The sequence below is a fragment of the Manis pentadactyla genome, chromosome 9 (assembly GCF_030020395.1).
Source record: "Manis pentadactyla isolate mManPen7 chromosome 9, mManPen7.hap1, whole genome shotgun sequence".
Classification (NCBI taxonomy): domain Eukaryota; kingdom Metazoa; phylum Chordata; class Mammalia; order Pholidota; family Manidae; genus Manis; species Manis pentadactyla.
In genome coordinates this window covers 112802024-112822177 of record NC_080027.1, presented here as the reverse complement: position 1 = coordinate 112822177, position 20154 = coordinate 112802024, and the positions used below count along the sequence as shown (strand labels likewise).

At 36.9% G+C, this 20154-nt stretch overlaps 1 protein-coding gene across 4 annotated transcripts in view; it reads right to left on the bottom strand.

Moving 5' to 3' along the window:
• Positions 1-3241: 3241 nt before the first annotated feature.
• SWT1 (SWT1 RNA endoribonuclease homolog) overlaps positions 3242-20154 on the bottom strand; it is a 111635-nt gene continuing 94722 nt past the window's right edge. For 3 of the 4 annotated variants that reach the window (XM_057507946.1, XM_036912552.2, XM_036912553.2), the window contains 3 exons: positions 15370-15436; positions 11032-11096; positions 3242-4220 (listed from right to left, as the gene is read on the bottom strand). In XM_057507946.1, coding sequence (XP_057363929.1) covers positions 4100-4220; positions 11032-11096; positions 15370-15436 — 253 coding nt within the window. In that variant the 3' untranslated portion in view covers positions 3242-4099. Of the gene's footprint in view, positions 4221-11031; positions 11097-15369; positions 15437-20154 lie in introns of those variants that run through there. The other variant, XR_008999385.1, reaches the window with a different exon arrangement.

The following is a 20154-nucleotide window of genomic DNA, read 5'->3' as shown; positions in this document are numbered from 1 at the left end:
GGTTTAAAAAAAAAGTTAAATCCTCTGTAGATCATAAAAGGATTTACTGTGAAGCACCAATTTCCTTCTTAAGCCCAGAAGTTTCTCAATAATCTTAACATAATGCACTGAACAAGTAGAGTTGCTAAAGGGACAGTCATGTGCATGGGTTCAACTTACTGGCACAATGGCCAAGAGAAAAGGTTCACTTAATAGCTCCGTGCCTTATTGAGGGCTCAATAAGGTGAGAAGAAAAAGCTCAGTTATTAAGCTGGGTATGTAGAGGGTTCATATTTTGTGGAAACGAATGGAGAAAAAAGGCATATGTCTGAACAGAAGACTACACATCTGCACAGAGCGAAGTGTAATACAATTTTAGCCTTGAAAAGGGCACACACTGAATAACAAAGTAAGAAAAGAATGAAACTTACAAACCAAAATACCTAGCAATTTGAAAGTGCCACTATATTAAAAGGCATCTACCTACCAAATATAACTAGTCATACAATCAACTAGCAGGGCCAGCTACCCAATAAGATGACTCCCAAGTCATAAGATCTACCTTGTGCAGTAAGCAAGTGTTTCGTCTCAACTAGAAGTGGTACCAAGTCTTTATAAGTATGGGTTTGAAAGAAAATACCTGACATAGGATTTGTATTTGAAACACTCAAAATTCAACAAAATGATGCCAAGTTTAAAGGGCCAAACGATGTGAACAAGACACAAAAGAGATGAATGGATTCCAACAAGGACATCAAAAGATGCTATCATAGGGTATTAGGGAAAAGCAAAATGACATACATAATTCAGTGACTTCCAAATTAAGATTAGCATGCAGAGCAACTAGAACTCTTAAATTGCTGGATGAGTTTTTTTTATAAGCAAGGCCACTTTGGAAACAGTTTGGCCTATGACAGTAATCCCATTTCTAGGTATACGTCCAAATGAAATGAAAATGTTCACGTGGAAACGTGAATATAGCAGGTTTACCACCAAAAACTGAAATCAAATATCCTTACAACTGGTGAATGGTAAATGGTACATCCATACAGTGGAATATTATGGAATAGAAAGAATGAAAGTCTGGTTTAAAAAAAAAAAAGATCTCAGAAACATGCTAAAAAAAAAATAGGCTCCAAAGTCTCCATTTATATAGCATTCTGGGAAAAACAGCAGACAGGTCAATGGTTCCTGTGATGGCAATGGGGGTTGTCTACAAGGGGGCCCAAGGGAATTTGCAGGAGTGATGGGACTCATCTTGACTGCTAGTGGTTACCTACTTGTGTTTGACCAAACAGAACAGTACACTTGGAAAGGAAAAAGTTTTGTTTCTAGCTTAACCAAAAACATACCAGATCTTTAAAGGAAAAGCCTTTTTAAAGAGATAGGACACATCTGTCTTGCCTCACTAGAAATCAAATCACAACCATTGATGCTTACTGGCTATGCAAGAGTTATGTCCTGAGCTAATGTTTAGTCTGTAAGTATTAGTCTACAGTAGAGTTACAAAGGCTGAGAAAAGATTAGAACACGATCTAGTATAGGATGTAGCAATTGGTTTATAGTCAGGGACACTAAACCAAGCTAGTAGCTGAGATTTGGGCATCTACCTGCTGCCTCACCTTCCAGGTTTGCAGCTGGTAATTCTGCTTAAACTCATGGAGCTGAGTTATTTTCACTGGAGTGGATTTTACTGGCAAAATAGCCAAAGAGCCCCCAGCTAGGAGGGAAACTGGCCCACAGTCTAAATCAGAAAAGGGCTATGGGTGGCACCACTTCCTGAGAGTGAAAAATGAATTTGATTGTTCAATAGTGAGATATATTTCCTCTAAGAAGAAAGGGGTAAATTCATCCTGACTCATGGTAAGAGCTGAAAAGGGGCTCCAAAGGTGGGCTAGAGTGGTCAAAAGTCAGGAGTATTAACAGTATGACCTAGGCCCTGAAGACACCACCTAAATAGCCTGCATCAGCCCCTGCAAGTGTCAAAGGACTTCCATTCTCCCTGAAGATGACGGTCAAAACAAGGCAACAGCTTCAGGTTTGTCTTGTGTCCTGTTTTTCACATGACAGGCAAAGACCACAATAGGAAAGTAAAGTTTACCATAATCTGTGCAGTCCCAACTGCCTGCTATGGGCCCTAACAAGAGGACCCAGTGGGGTACAACAGACTCCAAACAATTCTTTAGCCCAGATGCTGGAAGAGCTGAGGCTGCTCCCAAGCAGAGGATCCTTCCTGGTCCTCTCAGAAGGGAAATGGATTATCTTTATTCTGTTGAAAAAGCTAGTGTAAAATGGTACCAGGAACTTTGGAGTAATCCTCATGGGATGCCTCTCCTGAAGTTATCACCAGCTCCTCACTAAGGCAAGGCCAAAGGCATTGTGTACAGAGCTCTTCCCTTGGTGTGACCGTCTCCATCGCTCCCGCTGGATTCGAGGCAGACCTATGACGACTTCTGCCCCAAATATAACAGCTATACATATTGAAGCATGCAGATTATAAAACCAGAAGATACCCTGCTAAGGACCCGATAATTCTTCCATCAAAACAAACGTATGTTCTGCAAGGTGGGGCTTACGATCTTTTTATTAACTGAGTTATTCCAGTTCAGAGAGGGTAATAAAGAGTAGGAGGTGAGAAGAAAGGGGACCTCTCAACTCCTGCACTGGATGGACTATTAGAAAAAAGTATAAAGTAAGTTTAAGATCAGAAAAGAAGGCAACAAAGAAGGGAGAAAAAAAACCCTGATGTTTCAAAGAAACAGACTAAAACATTTTTTTTAAATGCTTCTAAATCAAAATAAATATGTGCAGAAAGAAAATACCAAGAAAGATTGAGATAATCGATAATGCATAAAGTAAAAGACACATAGACTAAGATAAAATTAAAGTCCACATGTGTAAGGGTGAAATACGTGGAAGCATGCGGGTGACAGGAATGAAAAGGAAAGTTCCTTAAAAGCATTGAGAGGGAGGTAACAAGGTCTCCAAACCCAGGAACAACAACTGGGAGTAAATGAGGGATAAGGATGTGGGAAGTGTGTCTGGTGGGCAGGCAGCAGACGTGCTCTGGAAGCTTCTCCCACCCAGGCTCATGCCCCTGATGACATGTGAGCCCGAGTGGAGGCTGGGCTGGGCTGGGGGCCTGCACAGACTGACAGTGAACGTCCTAAGTAGGGTCTCTCTTATTGGAGATGATCACTTCTATAATCACACCTGGTACACAGTTCAGAAATACAATTCAGAAGTAAAATGAAAAGTAAAATCTTACTAAAAATGATTTATTGCTTTTTAAAAATAATAAATTAACATTTTTAATAGAATACCAAATTAACTTGATCTAATGCACTGCCAAAAGCATACTCTAATAAACAAGGATTTCCAACTTACTGTATAACTAAGAAATAAACACCTCATTAGCTATGGGCAGACATCAGTCACTGCCACCTAATCCCATAAATCAATGATGCTTCACGTTTAAGGGGAAACAGTACCATTTCCCTGTTCTTCCCATTAGAAATATATTGAAAGGTAGGTGACAAGCCCAGGGAAGAGGAGATGAGGCTATACAGCAAGTTAGAACTGAAGTCAAAATTCTACTCTCATTACCTCGGGGGAGGTGGAAGGCATGTGTGTTATATTCACCAGGTTTACATGAAAAACAGTTTGAAGATAAAAGAGTCCAGAGTAAGATTTCATTTGTGGAATGTGGTGAGCATGGTTTGGAAGTGTCCTGTCATGTATTCATATTTAGGGTTGAGAGAGGTGAACGCTGTGCCCTAGGCTTTCCTCAGATGCCACAGTGGCTCCTACCCTAAGAGGATTAAAATGATGGCTCTCCTTTCTGTGGACATACTGGCTCAGTATCAGCAGGTGAGGTAGGGAGGTATTGTCAATTTCAGAAGCACTGAGTCCACAGTTTATCCCACAATGGATGCATTAGGCTTTTAAGATACTCAAGGAAGGAGATCGTTCTTAATAAGCAATCACCCTTATATACCTATGAGACATTTCTCACACATCAATTGGGTTTGGCTCAAAAGATGGAACTACTCCGTTGTTCTTGAAAACATATGCAATTCCTTTTAAGTTACAATTCAGCCTTAGGTTCTATGGTTTAGCCTTAGGTCCGCATGTCTTCACACCATCCCCGGTTTCTGGCCTCCATACAGATGGATGCATTGAACTGCTGCATTGTATACTCCATCTCAACCAACTGGCGGCATCCAATAGTTAACTTTTCCCTAGAGGATAGAGAAATGTTAAATTGCTGCAAGACAGCAGTAGAATAAATTTAAAAATCTTAATACAACAGGTTAACACTGGGATTTGAAATACATTATTTGATATTTGAGAGAGAAAATACCAAGAGTTATGGTTCCTTAGCACAGACAAAACAACATGAAAGGATAAGCACTTGGTAGCACAGATCCTCAGGTAGCCAACACGGAGATGACCTAAGAGCAATTCCTAGCATTCAGAAATAAAGGTTCCTATGGCAGATCTGCTGCCAACGAGCAAAGTCAGATGCTTAAAAACAGTCCTTTATATGGTCTCTGAAAGAGCTCTTTTAGCAGGAGATGGGCTGTTATTAAATATCCTAGTCCAAGGGGTAAGCAATGCTGTGGAGTAGATTGCGTATTTCTGTCCTATTTGGTTTGGGAAGTAAAGAACATGTAGACTGGAGGATCTTAGAGTATGCACCTCCTGATAGGAACAGACACAGGAGAGGGGGCAGAACTTCAACTCTTCAAAACAATTGCTCTGGTGAGTTACCTAGCAGTTAACAAATGAGTATCAGAGGTGGGAAAGCAGAGAGTAATGCCTGATATGCCATGTCTACTCAAAATCGCACCTAGGTTGAAGCCTAGCCAGGCCCTCAAGAGCTGACACAGGGTCTACAAACTGTGAGATCTGTCAGTCCTCAGGAAGAGTACCAATTCATTCATCTGGTGTATAGAGTCCAAATCTCAGCAGAACATACTGAAATTTACTGGGATTTGTTTTAAGTAAGTTGACAAAGAATACTCGGCATGAAGTACAGCATTTGGCACATGACGGGTTCAAGTAATGGCAGCCACTTTTCTTATATAAAACACAGTCCTTATTTGCTTGGCTTCTTGCAACTGTCGCCCTGGTGCTGGGGAAGACCACTAGCCATCTCTCCCCACTGCCCACCCCTGCAAGGGTAGCCTCATGTAGGGGTACAGAGAGAAAAGAGGCCAATCAGAACTCAGGGACTAGGACAAGAGTTGACAGCAAAAGTAAACACACCATGTTTTGAGCAGCATCACTTCCTGAAATGGGAAGTTTCTCTGAGGCTAATTTTTGGTTTTGTGTTACTCTAGTCCTGTTTCCTATATTTAAAGTGCTTAAAATTAGTGTTATGTTGTTGCCAATTCTTCACAACTACTCAGCGAATGATTTTCAGAAGACCTAAGACATCCAAAATCAGAGAGATAAAAACGTTTTCTTATAAACTCAAAAATAAACAGAAAGGGCAGACCCGTATTCCTTTTCTTGCTTATTCATTCCACATGTGAAGACTACTCCTTCAGTAACAAGACTTTTTTCTTCTTTTTCTTTCTCTTTTCTCACAGTTAAGAGGTGAGCTTAACTCTTCTTTCCATCCGAGTGGCGTCTGGTTTCTTTATTTGTGTGAGTCAGCATTCAGACAATGGATTGTCATGCGCAGATTTTGTTTCCTGCAGCAAGATGTCATTGCTGACTGAGAAAAGTATCAGGTGCTTTTCACTGTATATGTTCGGTCTATTCTTGAGTTCCTTTTCTCCATGGCTTATATATAGAATGGCAGAATATAATGTAATGCTCCTATAAAGTGTGTAATAATATCATACTTAATGGTGAAAGACTGAAAGCTTCCCTCCTAAAATCAGGAAAAAGGCAAAGGATTTCCATGTTCATCACTGCTATTCAACACTGTAGCCAGAGCAATTAGGCACAAAAAAAGAAATAACAGGCATACCAACTGTAAACAAAGAAGTAAAATTATCTCTATTTTTAGATACTGAAGGATCCACAAAATAACTGTTACAGCTAATTTAATTAATTCAGCAACGTTATACAGTAAGAGATCAACACATAAAAAACCAGTGCATTTCTAAACACTAACAAGAAATGAACAAGTCTATTTATAATAGCATGAAAAGGACTAAATTCTTAAAAATAAATGTAATCAGTGAGGCACAAGACATGTACACCAAAAGCTAAACACTGACATAAAAATCTTTAAGACCTAAATTAGTGGCATCTGATGTTCACAGACTGGAAGACTTAATACAAAGCAATACTCCTCAGCGTGATGTACATACTCAGTGCAATCGCTATAAAAATCCCAATGAACTTTTTTTTGCAAAAATGAAAAAACTGATCCTAAAATTCACATAGAATTGCAAGGAACCCCAAATAGCCAAATCCTGAAAAAGAAAAATAATGCTAAAGGACTCACACTTCCCAATTTTGAAAACCAACTACAAAGCAACTTCAGTCAAAACAGTGTGGTACTGGCATAAAGACATACAGACCAGTGGAATAGAAGTGAAAATCCAGAAATAAATCTCACATATGTGGTCAACTGATTTCTGACAAGGATGCCATGACCATTCAATGGGAAAAGAACAGTCTCTTCAACAAATGGTGCTGGCACAACCTGATATCCACAACACGCAAATGAATGAAGCTGGACAAAAAGCAATACCATTCACAATAGCCAAAAGTGGGAACAACCCAACAGTCCATCAATACATGAATGACAGACAGAGTGTGGTATATACATGCCAGGGAATAGCCATAAAAAGGAATCAAGTACTGATACAGGCTAAAATACAAGATAACTGAATACCATGCCAAGTGAAAGAAATGATACAAAAAGGTCATATGTTATATGATTTTATTTATAAGATACATTCACAGAGTCTGGAGGGAGGAGAGAACAGAGACAGCTTAATGAGTACTGAATTTTCTACTGGCTGATGGAAAAGTCTGGGAACTAGACAGAGGTGATGGCTGCACAACAGAGGGAATGCACTAAATGCCACTGAATTATACACCTTAAAATGGTTAACTGTTATTTTTATGTTATGTCAATTTTTACCTCAATTTAAATAAAGAATATAATTTATTTTGTAATATCTTTTAACTATTACAATAATGAAGCCAAATTTACTGCAAAGTATCACTGCAACTATAGACACAAAAAATAATGTAATTCTTTTCTAACTGAAACAGATATATCAAAAGGCAAAAACTGGTTTTTAGATTATTTTTCTCTATGGCTTTTTCTTTCTTTCTTTCTTTGTCTAAGGCTTCTTGGACAGGCCAGGTGATTAACTTAAATGCAAAGATTCTGAAATGGTAGCATGCCCCGGAGGGTTCGTTACCACAGACCACTGGGCTCCATCCCCAGAGTCTCTTATTCAGAAGGTCTGGGTGGGGGGGAGTCTTAGAGCTTACATTTCTTGCAAATGCCTGATGCTGACATTCAGGTCCAGGAGCCACACCTAAGAGAACCACAGCTCTAATGTAATCTAGAAGATGCTACCATGGAGCTGATTCCTGGAGTCAGAGAGCAGTAACTCTGGAAAGCACCTGCCACCAGGGAGAGAAAGCAGTTTCTGATACACATGCCATCTTAGGCAGCACACTACCTGGATATGCCAGGTATTTTATGAAGCTGATATCACAAACTAATTTGCATTTCAAAAAGAAAAAAATGACCTTAGGTACTTGCCTCCCCAAAGATGCCAGAACATTCTGACAAGAACTCAGAGGGCAGACAAAATGAATTAAATGGTGCTTCTAACTATTTCTCATAGATATAAAAGATACCACACAAGGCATTTTGTTTAATAATCTTATAATCTTGCTAATTTGCCAATGTGGATTTTCTAGCAAATACTGGGTAAGCAGTGCTTGTATCCCACTGGCAGGAGCAAAAGCTATGTTGAAGAACCTACAAACTACCCAAGACAGAACAAGAATCAATTTACAGATACAAACACCAAGGCTTTACTGCACCATGGAATTCAACTTTTGATCAAAGCTGCCTTCAATCTGCAACCTTAATCCCTTGCTCCATCAGAGCCTACAAAATAGTTTCATGTCTGGAGCTGCGTAATTACCTCCCTATTGCAGTAAATATGGTGTTGGGCACATCAACAGTCTCCTCCGTCACAGCTAACACTTTATAAATCAAAAGCAAGATTAGAAAATTCAGACCATTTAAGTGATTGCTTTCCTTAACATTTCCAAAGGTAGTCAGCTATATGCAAATTAAATTACTATTCTGTTTTCACCTCTGAGTCACACAAAAACTCTGCCATTTTTATCTATTGCACTTGGCCTTGTGTCTAGAATGAGCTACTGAAACCAAAAGTCTCTCTTGCCAGCTTCTGTGAAAATTGTGAGCTGTGGAGTACACCAAAGGTTAATATGGGAGAGATACTGTTCACTGTAAATATGGCAAAGAATTTCAAAACAAACAGAGAAACAAATCTAAAAGCTATTAACTGAAAGTCTGTTGAACAGCAGTTGCCATTTTTCAATGCATTCAAGATACAGTTCTCTTCAAAACCACCATTTTGGGTATAAGAGGCAGTTCATTAATTAATATAGTTCAAATCCCTGGCACAGTAAGTGGAAATAAAACAAAGAGGAGAGAAACAAGTACAGCTCTTTAAATCAGAACATTCAACTTTGACTCCTGGACTCCCACCCCACAAAAAAAAAAATCCTCCCAACTATTCCAAAAGTAACCCGAAGTCAAAATAATTTTAGACATCTGATTAGAACCATCCTGCAAGGTACTCTTCCCTTCAAGTTACCTACAGTAAGCTTTCTACACCTTCACAAATACAGCTAAGGTTGATAGACACTGTATAGTTTTGACACAAATCTCATGTACACAAACTTTTAAATGTGGATTATCTTGTAAAGATCTATAAATAAGAGTACAACTGATTATTTGAAGATTAGGGTAAGAAATCATCTTTACTCCCAGCTGCAATAAATTACATAAGACCACTGGCTTCAGATTCTCTTGGAAAATTTATTTTAATCTGAGTATGTGAACTTTCACAGCTGTGCTGCTTAGTTAACATTTGTGCATGACTCACTCCTAGTGTCTTGATATCAAATAAATTCATCAACTTGAGTTTTAACAACAGAAGCACCTTGATTTAACTTTGTCACTCCACCTGCTCAGAAAATTTTGTAGCTACACCTGCAAGTTTTAAATAGCAAATCAACTGTGATACAGTGGCATATTACTGAAATAGTTTTTAAGAGCAGTGAAAATAGTTTTGCTACAGAGCTTGTTTGAACACAGGAATGTGTTCTAATGCCACTGACATATTAAAGAACAATTTGAGCATAACAAAATTCATTTTCTTAAACATAATTTCAGCAGTGAGGAATGCTGGATGAACAGAAAAAACCGCACCCAGCAGAACAAAGCTGCTCAGGAATACACAAACCACACAAGCACAAACTTCAGACACACCCCAGCTCCCTGTGTGTTATGAGCCACATCCACTCACATCTGGTGTTACCACATCCAATTTCAGATAACCCCCCCTTCCAGCACATAACACTAAGCCATAAGGTGCAAACCCTCCAATGACTGCATCCACAAGGAAACTGCAGCTCTTTTACAAAGTAAAGTGTCTGACTCATTATAGTATGTATTTCTTAACCATTTAAATGGGTGAAATGGTGACACCATTCTGATATCATTAGGTTCCTATCTATTTTTTTAATGTATCACTTAATAAGTTTTTGAGTGATGTATCTCAACCCCATTTTTCCCACAAGCCCTGTGGTCTTTACTGCATGATTATGCAGAATGCAGTGGTGATATTCAATAACACGTGTCACTCAATTCTAGAACTGAACGGAAACCAACTGCTTCTCTATGCCTCAACATGGATAAATCTCATTGCTGGGTAAAAAAGACTATGGGAGGAGGGGATAGGGCCTGGCAGTCAACACTGACAGAGTTAAAGGGGGTCTTTGCTCCTCGTGTTTTTGCCTGGGCCAAGGACCAGAGGACTTCACATCTACCTATGTGTGCAAGAATCCAATTTATACTACTTCCCTTTTTGTTATGTATGAATACTATAAGCCAAAGTATTTTTTTCTAAAGAATATACACAGTATGATACCATTAAGTTATAAAAACTGGCAAAATTAATCAACATATTTTTATTGATACATAATATGTAGTAAAGCCATAAAGATAAGGATAAGAATTATAAACAACAAGTCCCTAGAGAGAGGCAGTATACAAATAGGGATGGGTAAAGGTCTGTTTTGTCAACCAACTGGCAGGCATATCAGCAGTCTCTATACAGGCTATTCTTCAAAACATAGTCTGAGGAGTCTAAGACCCAAAGAGGTCAAAGATAGTTCCATAATCAGACTAAGATGTGATTTGCCTTTTGCATTCTCATTCTTCCAAGAGTGTACAGTTTTCCAGTGACACATGACATGTGATTATTGAAACAGACTAAATGAAAAAGCAGCTATGAGAACCCAGCTGCCCTCTATTAAGCCAGACATTAAGAGACTTGCAAAAATGTACAATGCCACTCTTGTCGATAATATTTTTTGTTTGGGGAAAAGTATTTTCATTATAATATGTTACTTATCTTAACATGTAATTAGTTAGCTACTGTTATTTTTTTAAATAATTTTTATATTTCTCAATTCTAATTTTTAATACAGGAAATATATGTAGATATGATTCCCATATAAACAAAGGTCTTTGGGGTCTTCAATACTTTTTTTAAATATAAAGGAGTCTTGAGGCCAAATAATTTGAGAACCACTTTAAACCTTATACCTCCTATACACATACATACATACGCACACACACCTCTTCTGTATGTAAGAAATATTACATATTAATAAAGGTAAAAAAGAATTATAGTATAGTGAAGACATAAAAAGAGCCCATTACCACCATCACCACCAAGTGGTGCTGTATATAGGAAAAGCTTGTTACAATGGTGCATCTACAACATAGATGTGACTTACCGATACTCAGTCTGTGAAATGCAATCATGAAGTTCCTGGGCAGTAAACTGGACATTTTTATTTACCTGAAAAGAACAATATAGTTATTAAAAATGCATACTGAACCAAATGAGTGGCAAGAACACAATTAGAGTGTCCCAAATTCTGAGGGAGCAGGATGTCAAGTCTCTCGTTTTGGCATAAGCAGTGATCAGTGACAATCAAGAGTTCAGTGACCATAATACTAACACTGAACTATAGTAAAAATATTAGTCCTATTGTTATAGCCTAGTTTCTGCACAGAACCAGAAAAAGGGAGGTGGGCTTGGGATTAGTGGGAATCTCAAGAAAGGAGATAATCACTTTCTAGATCAAATCGACAGAAAAAAATGTGTACTCCATGAAACACTAAATTCTGGCCTTAATCAACAGATTCTTGCTGCAATTAGCCTAGACTTTTAAAAGATTTCTAATGCACCTTTTCAACATATATTTTCAAGAAAAAGTAAATAATTATAAAAAAAAATTTTTTAATGACTCTATACTTGACTACAGTATATCTGGGGTCACAGTATATTTCAGGTCATATCCTGAAAGCAGGAACAGCCCCGTCTTGTTTATATCCTGAACATTAGAAATAATTCAGGAGGGAACAATTAAGTATTCTTACTTACTCAGAGTAACAAAAGTTACTCTAATATTTTTTGAATACCAAGGCTGACCATTCTTGAAAGATATTACTGAATAACCTTCATTTTCATTTACAAATTAAGGTTATATATAAATAAGCTGTATGGAAAGGTCTGTTTAGGAAAGTTTGATTTATAGACATTTTCTAAGGAAATGTATTTTTTTATACTATCAAGGTCTAAATATTTAGACTAATATGTTTAAATTCATAAGTATCATAATAAGAGACATAATTTACAATACTATAAGTATAAAAGTCCATCATGCAAAAATCAGTCATGGCATATATATGGAAAAGGCAGTGAAGGAATCCCTTTTTTTTACTTGTATTTTTTCTTTATTGAAATACTGTTGATATACAATATTCAATAAGACAATCTCACATTGGTTTCTAATATGTAACACAATGGTTCAATAGTTATCCATATTACTAAATCCTCACGCCCCACTAGTGCAGTTACTATCTGTCAACACAGGAAGATGTTACAGAATCACTGCCTATATTCTCCACGTTGTCCTGCCATCTCTGTGACCAACTTATGATCGAGAATTTTTGTGGCCCTTTATCCCTTTCATCCTTCCCTCCTCCCCTTCTCCCCACCCCAGCTCCTCCCCCATGGTAACCACCAGTCATTTCTCAGTGGCTATGAGTGTCCTGCTGTTTTGTTCATTCTGTTTTGCTTTGTTTTTATATTACACAAATAAGTGAAATCATACAGTATTTGTCTTTCTCCACCTGGCTTAGTAATGAATACTTTATTTCTTAAGGCTTACTACAATTCAGGTTATATTCCACTTATGTGCAAAAAGAATCCCAAAATGTGTGGAGGAAATTTCTTTTTATCTCATAACAGCATAGTGCCTAAATTTTAAGAAATTCTGAGTTAGTGAAGGGAAACTAAATGAGACTCTCTTCTGTTTAATTAGTCTAAAAACTATTTAAAATATCATTAGCTTGTATGGGTTTTTTGGTGAGGAAAAATGTTCCTACCCTGATTTAATACTACTTTAAAGATTCATATCATGAAAGAGTTCTATGGAATTTAAGGTATTGCTTATTTGCAAAAGTTCTATGAGCTTTTTCAGTATTTTCATATTCACTGTAATTGTGCTGAAAACGTTTCATTTACTGAAGGTTAAAATACAGCTTTTACATATTTTAAATACATATAATCCTAAATTTTGCTTAATATTAGGATTATATATTTATGTATTTAAATTTGTGTATTTTATATTACATTTAATGATTTAGGAAATTATATATAATTTATCATAATTTTAGGTGCTTCATAATTTTTATTAAAATTAATTTTAGTATAGTTTTAAAAAATAACTTTTTGAAAATGTTCTAAATTATATATTTAGAGTTAAGCTATCAAACAGTCCAATTCCTACTTCTTTACATGTTCTGCCCTGGTCTCAAGGAACTTTGATATTTTTACTATTGCCTCAACATGGCAGGACCTATATAAAGTGTCCAGACTTAGGCCAGCAAATGTCAGCAACACTGCAGACGTACGATCAGAGGGTAAAGGGAATAATCTGTTCTCTGTCAACTATGGAGAAAAATCAGCTGAAGAACTGATTTTGAAGCTGATATAATGTGAATACAAGATAGTTCATTAAGCCCTCAGTAGAGTTAAAAAAAAAAAAAGTATCAAGATGCATCTTCAGTTTTGAAAGCAATCACCCACATACATTTAGACTTATCCCAGAACACAGATAGGGTATTCCGTGACAGTGGCTGGCTCCTAGATCATGGGCAGATGACTTACAAAGGAGCAGTTAATGTATTACTAAGAAAGGAAAACTAAAGCACAAATTCATGACACACACCCTAAGTTCTAGCCTGAAATATCTCATTTCATCATATTCATTAATTTTGACACAAAGCATTTTTTATTACTTATATTGGAACATTTTTAATTACACTGTTAAATATCATTTCTGTGCTCAAGTACACAATTTTAATTTCCAGGGAACAAATAGCTAAAAGATGCCTTTGTCAGTAAACACTAGAGTTGAGACTAAAGTGGATTGCAGAATTGGTGTCACTGATTCTCAGCTGTACTATTTATAATAAATGCCAAATTTTAGAAGGGACCATGTTATTTTTAATTCTTAAATATCAAGAACAAAAGGCAAAGGCCAGGTATAAAACTGCCAATCATCTTAGAAGGTGTAGATGGTTCTATCCCTGTTTGTGATGTAAGACAAATATTTCCAGTACAGTAACTGGCATAGAGGAGCAAGTTCTGCTAAGAGAAATGATTTTTAAAACTTGAAATCATATCCACATATCATTATAAATAATGTTAGGTATTTTATTCCAATATTCTCAGCAGTAGGAAGTACTACCCCCACCAAAAAACTACATACCAGATTTTTCCAGGAAATGTGACTTCAAAATTGGTCTACTTTCTCCACAAATATATTTTTATTGTTAGAATGACTCAATTTTAAATTCAGAAAGCATAAGGAAATAATCATACGAACCATCCCAAAAGAGGAAATCCTCTTAATAACCACATAATGTGGTTATTCGGTATTAAGGCTGATTTTTTAAAAGCACATACACTATTCTTTCCTTAAATAAAACAGGTAACACTTACTGAACACTTATTCTGTGCCTGGTATGTGTTTGGAGTACTTCATATCTATTAAGTTAGTCTTTAAAGAATACCTCTAGTTTTTCTACTGATGTTATTACCATTACACAGATGAAGAAACTGAGACAAAGAGAATTAAATCACCCTTCTGAGAGCACGCAATTAATAGGTGGCAGAACCAACATTTCAACATGGGTAGTTTGCCCTCAGAGTCTGTGTTCTTAGTCCTAAGGGTCTTAATGTAAGGCGTGGCAAACAAAAAGTCAAAGGAAGTGCTCACCAGGAATAAAAGTGAAGAAATATATTTAAAGGAGTTTGACACTATAAGAAATGTGGACCTGAATGTATGTCATGTTCCTTCATTTAAAGCATTTAAAAAATTAGATATACATGCACGTACTTGAGGGGAAAGAATGTTAGGGAACATAGGCAAAGAACGCTAGGCAAACAGAACTGAAGAGCAACAGAATACTCTCCTTGGACCAGCAATGAGGAGGAAAGCATTCAGGTTAATTTACAAAACGCACTGGAGCCTCACCACAGCTCTAACTCCAGGGCTTATGTTGCCGCCATAGAGGAAACTAAATTATAGCTTTCCTTTTCAGCAATCACTGGTTCTCAACTAGAGGTGACTATTCCTCTGTAGGGGCCATCTGGGTATGTGAGTTGGGTGGAGTGACAGGGTATTTTTGGTTGTGGCAATGACTGGGGGAGCTACTAGCATTTAGTATCTGAGGATCAGGGAAGTTAAACGTCCTGCAATGTTCCACACAATGAAGAGATGACCTGTCCAAAATGCCAACAGCACCCTTGATGAGAAACAATTCTGTGTTAGAGAAAGCATATTATTAGAGGACTCTGCTGTATGTTTTTACTTAGAGAACTTAAAGAAAAAATTGAGTAGGTCACTTCCGTGATATTTTTTTGTGGCATTCAAGAATTTAAAACAAATATCAATTAAACAGCATTCCATTATGTTTTAGAACTCTTATCATCTTTGTTTATATTATAACTTATTTATGGTAGAGATATGATATACATTTAAAAATATTTCTCATACCTCATATTTGATTAGGAAGTTATAGAGAGTCTCAGTATCTTGGTAATTACTGCTGGGGGCCAAAATCCTAAAAAATAAAGGAATGGGAACAAATGATTTAAGAAAAAAACAACTTGAATTTTTTCTCCAAAACAAATCCATATCGTAAGAGATAACTCATAGAGATAAGTAATAAGCTTATTAAAATGTTTGTAACCTTTACTGGGTTTTTTCAATTAAAAATTATGAAACCATTAGTTTAATTCAACAGAGATCAATTTATTACTTTAAATAAAGCTTATTTTTATTGATTCTTACATCAATTAATCAACAACCATAAGCACTCTTCTATGAAATTACAGCTCACATTTTGAGTTATAATGATACAGATTTCTCAAAGGGTAGAAATGTGAAATGGACCTATACTGCATATCTTTTAAGCTGAAGATAAAGCTTGAAGATTTCCCATATAAATGCTCAACCAGTCTAAATAGACAAGTGATTAAACTATTAGGCATATAGTAAAAGATTGTGTGACTAAACTGAAATAACTGTTTGAACTACCAGCCTAGCACTCCTATGAAAAAGCCTTGGTAATCAGATTATGTCAATTGTAAATAACACTGATTCATAAAAGTAACAATGGAAAATAACATACATAACATAAAAGTATAAATACATAAATAGCAAGTAGAAATAAGAAATAAAGAAGGAAATAGAAGGACATATTTCTCCTTCTAGCAATAAAGTATTATCATTTTTATACTAAGTATTTCTTAACCCTTTTAGGATGAACAATTTATTTTTCTTTTTAAAAATAAAAAAGGAAGGGAAAGGAGTCTTTTCACCATGCTATAGTGGTTATGAACAACGTTTGCCTGAATTTTCTAACTATGTGACCTGGGATGAGTTCTGTGTGACTTATTTTCCTTATCTGTGAAATGAGGATGGTAATAGTCCTTACCTCATAGGATTATTCTAAGAATTAAATGAGTTACTATAAGAAAAGTCTTTGAAAATGTCTGATACACAGCAAGCACTATATATACATATTGATTATAACAGTAACAATAACTATTATCATCATCTAATAGTTTCAAGTTAGAGAATAAGTGCATAATGATCTAATTAATGAGAAATCAAGTCACCTCAATTAATTCTTAAATTCCAAGTGCCTTTTAATTACAAGAATGTCTCTAAGTGCTCACATCTTTGTCAATGCTTAATACGGTCAGACTTTAGAGTTAGCTGATCTCAATAACCTTAATTAGATCTTTAAGTGATTTGGTCTTTATTAGGGTGGGAGAGCTTTAGTAAATTTTTCAGGATACAGTTAAATTTTTAGAGAGGCTATACTCCTTTGGAGGAGTTACAGACAGAATATCTTTAGGAATATATAAAAATCTGCATAAGAATATCAATTTCATTGAAACAGTTTTCCTCCCAACGAATAACTTTAAAACACAGTATCTCCTAACCAAAAATAATAAAAAAAATAACGGAGGACAGTATATTGGGGAGGTCCATGAATAATCTGCTTAAAAAATAAAAACTAAGCTACCCAGGTAAGTTATATCAATCCTTTAGGATGGCAATGGAAAAAAAAATAGTTTTAACTTTGTAACCAAGTGTAAACAAATGATACACAATGTGGAATAATTTACACATATTCATTTTTATAGCTTTGGAAATAATCCAAACTGTTCATTAAAAAGGGTAAGGAAATTATATGATACAAAAAAATGTTTTATATTAAGAGCCTTAAAAACTCCAAGGTCTTAAAACAACAACAAATGTTGGCGAGGTTGTGGAGAAAGGGGAACCCTCCTACACTGCTGGTGGGAATGTAAACTAGTTCAACCATTGTGGAAAGCAGTATGGAGGTTCCTCAGAAAGCTCAAAATAGAAATACCATTTGACCCAGGAATTCCACTTCTGGGAATTTACCCTAAGAATGCAGCACTCCAGTTTGAAAAAGACAGATGCACCCCTATGTTTATCGCCGCACTGTTTACAATAGCCAAGATATGGAAGCAACCTAAGTGTCCATCAGTAGATGAATGGATAAAGAAGATGTGGTACATATACACAATGGAATATTACGCAGCCATAAGAAAAAAACAGATCCTACCATTTGCAACAACATGGATGGAGCTAGAGGGTATTATGCTCAGTGAAATAAGCCAAGCAGAGAAGGACAAGTACCAAATGATTTCACTCATATGTGGAGTATAAGAACAAAGGAAAACTGAAGGAACAAAACAGCAGCAGAATCACAGAACCCAAGAATGGACTAATAGTTACCAAAGGGAAAGGGACTGGGGAGGATGGGTGGGAAGGGAGGGATAAGGGCAGGGAAAAAGAAAGAGGACATTACGATTAGCATGTATAGTGTGTGGGGGGCACGGGGAGGGCTGCGCAAGACAGAGAAGACAAGTAGTGATTTTCCAGCATCTTACTACGCAGATGGACAGTGACTGTGAAGGGGTATGTGGGGGGGACTTGGTGAAGGGGGGAACCTAGTAAACATAATGTTCTTTCTGTAATTGTAGATTAATGATACAAAAATTTTAATTAAAAAAAAATAAAAACTCCAAGGTCTTAGCACAAAAGAAAGGACTCTACTAGAAAATATAGTTAACACCTCTCTGTCCTGAAATACTTTCCAGAAAAACTGGTTTTAGGTAAATCAGTAATTTATCTACAGAAACAAGTCATGTACAGTGTAAGAAATAAAGAAAATAACTACAGGAATCATCCCAAGATGGTAGAGTAGGAAGACCCTGAACTCACCTCTTCTTATGAACACACCAAAACTACAACTACATACATAAGTCTGAGAACTACCTGAAGACTAGCAGAACAGTTCCTGCACAACTAAAATGTAAAGAAAAAGCCACTGGTAGAAAGGGCAGCAATGCAGTCAGGACCCCACATGGGACACCCCTGCCCTGGGTACTCGTACCAAAAAGATGAGAGACCCCCTGGCTTTGAAAATCTGCAGGATTTAACACTGGGAGAGCCAAAGGGCTATAGGGAACCAAGACTCCACTCTTGAAAGGCCAAACTCATGTATTCCAAGACAGCACAGATGCAACAGTTTGATAGGCACATGGTCCACCTATGAAGATTTAGTGACTAATTTTAGGTATGCCAGAGGAGCAGAGATCTGTGGGAACTTCTTCCAAGAAGAACTGGTGGGGGCTGTTTTACTTACTCTCCTTCTAACTGGCTGGCCTGGTGCTGGTGGGCATTACTTCTGACACTCCACCTACCTTGGTAGCACCACTTGCCCTGCCCCAGCCATCCCTGTAGACCTACCGGTGTCACCCAGCCTGCCCACCCCAGCAACTGCCTTGGCAAAGCAACTTCCACCCTGCCACACCCAGCATGTGGCCTCAGCCTGCAGCCCCTCAAAGTGGCTCCTGTCTGGGGACAGGGATGAATCCAACCCTGCCGACCAGTATGCCCACAGCAGTCACAGCCAGGCACTGTAGCCATTTGGGTGTGGAATCAGCCCCACCCACCAGCGTGCCGCAGCAGTCTTGGCCCAGAAATAACAGGAGGGCCCCCTGGAGCACGTGGTTCTGGTGACCAGAGAGGACTGTGATTCTGGGCCACACAGGACATCTTCTACCTAGGGACACTCCTTCAAGACCAGAAGACACAGCTGACCTACCTAATACATAGAAACAACATAAATGTAATCACAGACCAAAAAGCTCTAATAGATAAGACAAAAAATACCCTGATATCAAAGCCAAGGATACTACAAAAAAAAAATTACAGATGAATATCCTTGATGAACATAGATGTAAAACTCTCAACAAAATAAAAAATACATTAAAAGGACAATTCACCACAAACAAGTGGGATTTATTCCAGGGATGCAAGGATGGTTCAATACCCAAAAAGCCATCAGTGTGATATATACCACATTAATAAAAGGAAGACTAAAAACCATATGAACATCTCATTAGATGATGAAAAAGCATTTGACAAAATTCAACATCCATATATGATACAAATTCTCAATAAAGTGAGTATAGAGAGAATATACCTCAATATAATGAAGGCGATAAAAGACAAACCAACAGCTAACATCATGCTCAATGGTGAAATGCTGAAAAGTTTTTCCTCTAAGATCAGGAAAAAGACACATGTCCATTCTCACCACTTTTATTCAACAAAGTGCTAGAAGTCCTAGCCACAGCAATCAAACAAGACAAAGAAAAAGCACCCAAATGATAAGGAAGTAAAATTGTGACTATTTTGCAGATGACGTGATACAATATATTTAGAAAGCCCTAAAGACTCCACCAAAAAACTATTAGAACCAATACATGAATTCATTAGTCACAGGACACAAATCAATATACAGAAATCTGTTGCATTTCTATATAATAATAATGAACTAGCAGAGAGAGAAATTAAGAAAACAATCACATTTACAATTGCATCCAAAAGAATAAAATACTTACAATAAATCTAATGAAGGTGGTGAGAGACCTATATATAATCTGTAAACTATAAGACACTGAAGCAAGAAAATGATGATGACACAAATAAACAGAAAGATACATTGTGCTCACAGATTGGAAGAATACTGTTAAAATGTCCATACGATCAAAAGCAATTTACAAACCCAACACAATCCTTATCAAATTACCAATAGCATTTTTCACATAACCAGGATAAATAATCCTAAATAGAAACCCAAAAGACCCCAAAAACAGCCAAAGCAATCTTAAGAAGAACAAAGCTGGAGGTAATACACCCCCTGGTTTCAAACTATACCACAAAGCT